Raw genomic sequence first — 6,847 nt, 5'->3', positions numbered from 1 at the left:
TCTGAGCACCGTGATATCCACTGAGTTTTTTCCATTTGAGTGACAGTGTGTGACATCCGCCCTGGGAAATCTGCAACGGAGCACTGTCTGTAAGATGATCCGGTTCACAGCTCTCACCCAACCCTCCCCGATAAATGGAACCTAAAATTAGTGTCTTCCCAACACAAGCTCATGTCAGATGTGGACAGATACATTCATGGTCCCAAACTTAAAACGACTGCTAAGAATTTCACAGTGATCTGGTTAAGGAAGCACGACGACAAATGATTACGTTTAAGATGAAAACTGCCTTAAAACTCAAACGAAGCCAAACTGTTATACGATGTGAAGCTAAAGGAACCAAAGAATTAACCAATTAGAAAAGTGGCTCTTTCCCAACTAATAACAAAAAGCCTACAGCAATAAGCTTAGGGTCCTACTGCTGCAGCAGCCTTTGAGGTAGGTGGCGATGGCTTAAACCGAGGTAGGTAAAGTCCAAACTTGTTTTCAATCCCTGCAAAAGTGGCAACTGCCAATTTATAACCGCCGACGTGGTCAGGGTTAGGAGCAGGGAGCGTGATCCTAGATTTAGGAACCGGCTCCGATCCGGCTGGTTTCCTGCAAAATAATAATAACAGCATTAATTTCCATAGCATGAAAGCAGTATTCACAAAGACCTCTGTAAGTAACTTCTGTTGTCCCCAAAGCTTCATGAACATCTGCAGCTGTGTCTGGTAATCGTGTTCAAGCAGCAATACGCACATCCCTACGTACTGTCTGCAAAGGAGGATGAGCTGAGTTTCCAACAAACAGTATTTGGATGTGGTGACACCTGTTGATCCTTTTGTAAGTCATATGCCCTGCTTAGTAAGGGACCCCGCTCCTTCACAGCACTAAGGAGGACTCATGCAGAGTGCATCCTGACTCGGTAAGCATCACATTAGCAGTTCTACCCCCACCCCATTGTTTAGCCTCTCACAGCCTCCATTTACACTAACGCATGTCCCCAGATCAAAATGGTGACATAAAATGTGGTAATGTCTTGCTGTGATACAAGAGGAGAAATATCATCCTCCATCAGAGGTAGCGTGGCTTAAATAACACTGACAAACCTTTGCAAGAGTATATCATAGTACGAGCCTGATTCTGCCCGTGACACAGCCAGGAACACAAAGACACACGGAGATTCCAGAGCAGCAGATTCCCACACCACATACTTACACTCCCCCAAAGTCCACGTAAAACCATCTCTGCAGTAGCTCATAAGTCACGAGGGTTACACCAAACTGAGGAGATGATCGAAATACACGAGCTTGAAAGAAAAGAAAGAGTCCTTAAGTGACATGAAAAACAAAACCAAAATGAAAACAAGTCATCAAAGCTGTTTTCCACACCTCCTGCTCCTTTCCACAGAGCCTTTGGACCTTCTTCTCGAAGGATCTTCACAAAGCAGTCCACAACGCCGCTGTACGTGGTCTGCCCTGCCCGGGCTGCAACCTGCAGCCTTGTTTTGATGACATCTGCAGGGGTCACCAGAGAGGCTGCGGGCATGCCTAGAGACAGAAAAACCGTGGGGTTGGCATTGCTGACCTGTTACATAACTACAAACCCCAGTTCCCCAAGGGGAACCGTGCCCTTCATCCTTACATTAGCAGAACCTGGCACATAAGGTTTGAGCAGAAGCTGGGAAGGCAAACTAGCAACAGGAGGCAGCCGCCGTGGACGTGGCTTTGCCCAGAGAAAGCTTCTCCTAGAGGAAAATCCGTATCACATGCTTCCTGTCAAGCTGGGAGGCACAGGCTGGATTTTTCAGTGCTAACCAGAAACTTGCATAGTCAACAGGCACAATGTTTTTGGAGGTGAGGTTGATCTTTCCCTTTCCTCTTCACGCCTCGCTGTGGTTCCTAGCACTCTGGCTGCACGCTGTGCTAGAAGAGCCTGTACCCACACACTGCCCCGATCCCCACACAGCAGCGTTACAGAACTGACAATGCCGTGCTCGCTCAGCGAGGCACAAGAGCTAAGGTTAAAAAAAGGTTCATTTTTCTCATTAGGAATGGCAGATTGCTCAGCTGCAAAGTCACAGCTGACATCTCCAGCAGAACACTTGGAGGAAGATTGAAATTGAACCTAGCAGATAATCAACTGGAAGAAAAAAATGCCAGATTACCAACAGGCAGTATCTCTAAAATCGTTCCCACCCAAACAGAGACTGCCCATGTTTAGAATTAAGACAAAAAAAGGAAGAAAGAAAAAATAGGCATCGAGACTGCAGCCAGAAGACAGTGTCTCTTATGGTTTTATTACTTTTCCATTCTGCATCTGTTCCAAACCAACTTGGTCACATGTAGATGCATAAATCTCCTTTGCTTTTTATTTATTTTTTTCAAGGCTTAATAATTCTGTAACAACGTTTGTCCAAACCAGCGTGGTCTGGCTTCAGGCTCCGGAGCATCCTTCTGCACACCGCTTCAGAGAGATGGAGTACGTGTCTCCAAAAGAATTCCTCCTCCTCTCCTGGACCCCCCAAAATAACACACGCTGAACTCGCACAGTGGTCAGGCTGGCAGGCAAGTGCTACCACTCAGTAAAGGTTTCTGAACTCTGGAGAGGTTGAAATTCCTCTTTGCTTACCCATACCCACACCACGACATTGGTTTGAGTCTTCAGTTTAAAGCTGGACTTTTGTTCTTCAAAAGCCAACCAGTGTTTTCAAGGAAAACCAAAGGACATACTTAGAAACGATTCTGCTTACTGCACACTGACTGCCTTCTCCTAGTTCCTCACTCCTTATTGCTGAGGATATTTTGCATTTTAAGTTCTGCTGTTTGTTGTGGGGTTTTTAAATCCTGTTTATAGAGCAACGTATAAAGCACAAAAGACTTCACAGACAAATAAAAACGTCCACGTTGCTGCCCTGAGGAGCGTGCAATCAGAACGAGAAACGACACAGCAGGAGGTGACAGTAAAACAGGGGAGCACGGGAGGAGAAGGAAGTTCATGGAGCAGATGGAGCAAATTAAGGAGCTATCTTGTTGTTCACATGAGCATTATCTCCTCAGAACACAACAGGCTGATCTGGTGAACAGTGAAAACAAGCAGATGACGTGCATGTTGTGATGCATGCATCCCTAACAACAACAAAAAGGAAGAAAATGCACACAGCAGACACAACACCCACTGGCAAAGGCTGTGGCTGTGCATCCGAGCTGGCCAGCGTGTACCAGAGGGCCCTGAACATTTAGAGCTGGAGTCACTGCTGGAAGGTGTGGGGTTCTTGCTGTGGCACTGCTTGGCTCTCCTATCCACTGTGTAGCAGAGTAGAACAAGCAGGTGCTCAAGGTGACACTCTGCACCTCTTTTGTATCTGGATAGTCAGGAATCAGCAACTTAAAGCACACAAGTCAAAAGCAGTTCCTCATGCTTTCTTCCACACAAGTCCCTGTTGCAGCAGGCAAGACAATGGAATCCAGTCCAGTTCAGAAACTGTTCTGATAAGGGTGAAGTCCTCACAAAGCCATGCAACTGCACAGGAGTCCGTGGGTAGAAGTAATTTTCATCATTTTGTCACACATTTTTCCAGTGTGTTCCGCAAGCGTGGTTGATGGGTTCCATACACCAACATTCAAGATTCCTTTGATCTCAAAATTTCACGGATGCTATGATTTTATTTTCAGTGATTTCTTTTAATAAACCATTCTAACAAAGAACTTTGCCAGTCATTCAGCCAGCCAAAGCCATCAGCACAGTAATGTAAAGATGATACGTGATGACAAAACATCAGCACTGAAATCTTTCTTTTTTCCTCCTAAACGTGAACGCATCCAACATATCCCAAGCTTGCAGGATCTTTAAAGCTCAGCTCATTTCTGTAGCAAAGCAGCTTTGTTGTTTGGGCACAAGGCTGCAAAATGTGCTCTAATTACTGCACTGCTGGTGCAACACAAACCCATACAGAAAGCTGTTCCACTTACCAGCTATTGACCCAGCCAAGAGCAGATTTCCAGGGCTGACTCTCCCATCTTCATTGGCAAACGAAGCTTTCAAATGAGCGTAACAGGGGAAGTAAATAGCAGAGAAGGGGATGTCACGCAAAAAACACGCCTTAGCACCCTGTGTTGAAAAAAAGAACAGGCTTTGAGAATGAGCAAATTTAACACAATGAACAACGAATATCAGAGAACAGAGCAACACCACAATTTCTGTTTTGTCACTAAGGGCTTATAGAGAAAGCAATTTCTCCTCTCAAAATCTTCTGAGATAGATGTATTTCATTCTGCTGAGCGGCGTTGTGTGTATTGTTTTTTGGTTCAGTAATTTCTATCATTGTATTTATCTTGTCTACTTGTTCTCCCTCACTCCTTAATAGTGTAGACATTTATTGGTAATAGAGAAAATGTTGTGTGTTGGCATAAGCTCTGGTTACACCTTTGCAGAATAGTAAGTAGTTGACGTTTGAGCCTTGTGTCTATAGAGGCAGTTCAGGGTATGTTTGAAGAAGAGTCACAGGACAAGTCTGAGTCACGGGACAATGTCTTTTCATTCCCACTTAAGACAAATACTACAAACAAAATAGTGCTTCATACATACGTCCATGCAGACGTTGCAATTGATAATTCAACATGTATCAGGAGAAAGTGGGGCTGGAGCACCAACCCTTCCACAGAGGAGTAACAGAGAGACTTATCTGTGATTTTTGAAGTACACATGAACTGGGATACAGTTTGTTTTCAGGTCACTTTCAGCTCTTGCTACCGATTTGGCTAAGTGTTACAAACAGCCAACGCAGTTATCAGTACAGATGACAAGAAATTTAAGAGGACAGTGAAAAACCAAGAAAAACTTTGGAGGTAGAAGCAAGCAAGCAACCGTTTTTCTAGCAAGAGGAAAAGCCAAAAGCCACTGCAGCAGGTCAACCAGAACGAAACGTCAAATAACATCCATGCTCCAACAGCAAAGAGACCTGCAGGCTGCCCTTCCTCAACATGGGGATCCAGGACACCAGAGCCTGAAGGAGCCAGGGCTGAGAGTGGTGGGCAGACACAAGCAGGAGGTGCCTTTGGAAAACCGGTGCAGTCTTTCAAGCTTCAGACAGTAATGCTTCGTGGATGGGGCTAAGCCTGCTTGCTCTGAAGCCAGGGCAGAGTCGCAGTGAAACTCCTTGAAGTTCCTCAGTGGGCCCTCCTGGGCTGCCCTTGTTGCCACAGATCTTTGGTGAACAGCCCTACCCGAGCATGGCTTGGCACCAGGCATTTCACAGGTGACATGCTAATATACACAGAATGTAATGGAATCTAACTGTATGCCTGGACATATCTGTAAGTTTAGCTCGTACTGCCACAGCAGTGAAAACAGTGCTGGTGTAAGCTGGATGCTGGTTATCCAGCGAATACACAAGAGTTGTGAAGCGTCAGAAAAGCTGAAAAGACTCCTTTTGGGAAAGTGAGGCAGGAGGGACTCTGGTAAAAGCAGATTCTGTCAGCCAGTTCACATGAGATGCTAAGAGGCATAGTCTGCAGTCAAGGAACACCTCGGAGAAAATGAAGATTTTATCTACAAGCAGCCATTAGATCTACCCGGCAGACGCTCTGCGTGGCACAGGTGTGGCTGCCAAGGGCAGTGGGCAAAACACACTGCTGGAACCCCTCTCTGTCCCTGATCCTCTCTCAGCTTATTTCCTGACATTCTCAGACCGGGAAATGACCATTATCCCTGACAGTCCACTCCAAGGTTAAGCACTCCTGCTGCTGAGTTGCTTCACTGGTCCGGTTTGATTTATGCTTCGAGTCAGTGGCTCTTGTTAGGCCTTCCTCAGATACAATGAATAGGACTAAAAGAAAATAGGTACCGAAAGCACTGCCGTTCACAGCAGCAGGCTGCACCGAGTTAGCAGGCACATAACAAAGGCAGCGCTGGGCTGGGCTCTCACAATTACCCATCCAGCCCATGCACTTCACTTACAGGGTAAAAAGATGGTGGATCTTTTGCGGTCAACATTCCACAGGAGTTCTGGCCTCGTGCTCCTACAGAAGCCTGTTTTACAAATTACCTTTAATCTTTGCATTAAAAAAAAAAGAAAAAAGAAAAAAGACCGTGATTTTACCCAGCTGTGCATGAGAAAACAACTTCATAATGATCAAATGTCTGTACTGTATTCACCTCACAGAAAAATTACGGAATTCACTAATGAAACATTCTCAGACCAAGATGGTTTCTTCAAGGATTTATTTTTAGAGCATACTTTTCCTCCGAGCAAATCTCCTCGCCGCCTTTACCCTCAGGGTACATTACTTTTATTTTCCTTGCAATGCTGCCATTAAACACTGTGCACGTTCTCCTCTGCATTTTTTTCATACTCTGACCTATCTCTGCATAGCTGAAATAACGTATGGAAATCCATGTACTCCGACTGCAAGCAACTCTCACAGGAATCTGAGCTGCTAATACTCTTCCCCCTTCATTAAAAGGCTCTTTCTCCATGGGACAGAAATGGTATATTGCTAATATCACTAATAACGCACACTCAGGTACGCAGAGAAAGGATGTCCATCAACTTAGTTGGCTCAGTGTAAACAAACCCTGGATCAAAACTTGGATCCACTTTAATAATAACCCGATTTGGCCCCGTTCCAATATCACAACAGTCTAAAGTTTCCCCCCATCGTTCTGTTTAAAGTCTGGGAAAGCATGTTTAAAAGCAGGCCTCATTTAACTTCAAGTTAATCATCCGCAACCAGCCTAGGCCAATTAGGAAGGCTCAGGGAGATTGGCTGCAGTATCTTGAAAAGCAAAAGCAACATTTATTTTACTTCTCGCACCTATTTGATGTGGACAACGTGCTGAAAGCCAAAAGGGGTTTTAATCAGTC

The 6,847-nt window shown here is 45.1% G+C and overlaps 1 protein-coding gene across 2 annotated transcripts in view; it reads right to left on the bottom strand.

Annotated features, from left to right (window-relative positions):
* Positions 1 to 225: 225 nt before the first annotated feature.
* The window catches only part of SLC25A13 (solute carrier family 25 member 13), an 89,127-nt gene continuing 82,505 nt past the window's right edge, over positions 226 to 6,847 (bottom strand). For both annotated transcript variants that reach the window (XM_065731265.1, XM_065731263.1), the window contains 4 exons: positions 3,954 to 4,092; positions 1,374 to 1,532; positions 1,201 to 1,291; positions 226 to 597 (listed from right to left, as the gene is read on the bottom strand). In XM_065731265.1, coding sequence (XP_065587337.1) covers positions 408 to 597; positions 1,201 to 1,291; positions 1,374 to 1,532; positions 3,954 to 4,092 — 579 coding nt within the window. In that variant the 3' untranslated portion in view covers positions 226 to 407. The remainder of the gene's footprint in view (positions 598 to 1,200; positions 1,292 to 1,373; positions 1,533 to 3,953; positions 4,093 to 6,847) is intronic.

Source organism: Cyrtonyx montezumae, unplaced genomic scaffold, assembly GCF_038088225.1.
Source record: "Cyrtonyx montezumae isolate F1298 unplaced genomic scaffold, pur_monq_1.0 scaffold_14, whole genome shotgun sequence".
Lineage (NCBI taxonomy): Eukaryota > Metazoa > Chordata > Aves > Galliformes > Odontophoridae > Cyrtonyx > Cyrtonyx montezumae.
Note: the sequence above shows the minus strand (reverse complement) of the source record. Positions and strands in the feature narration are given on the sequence as shown.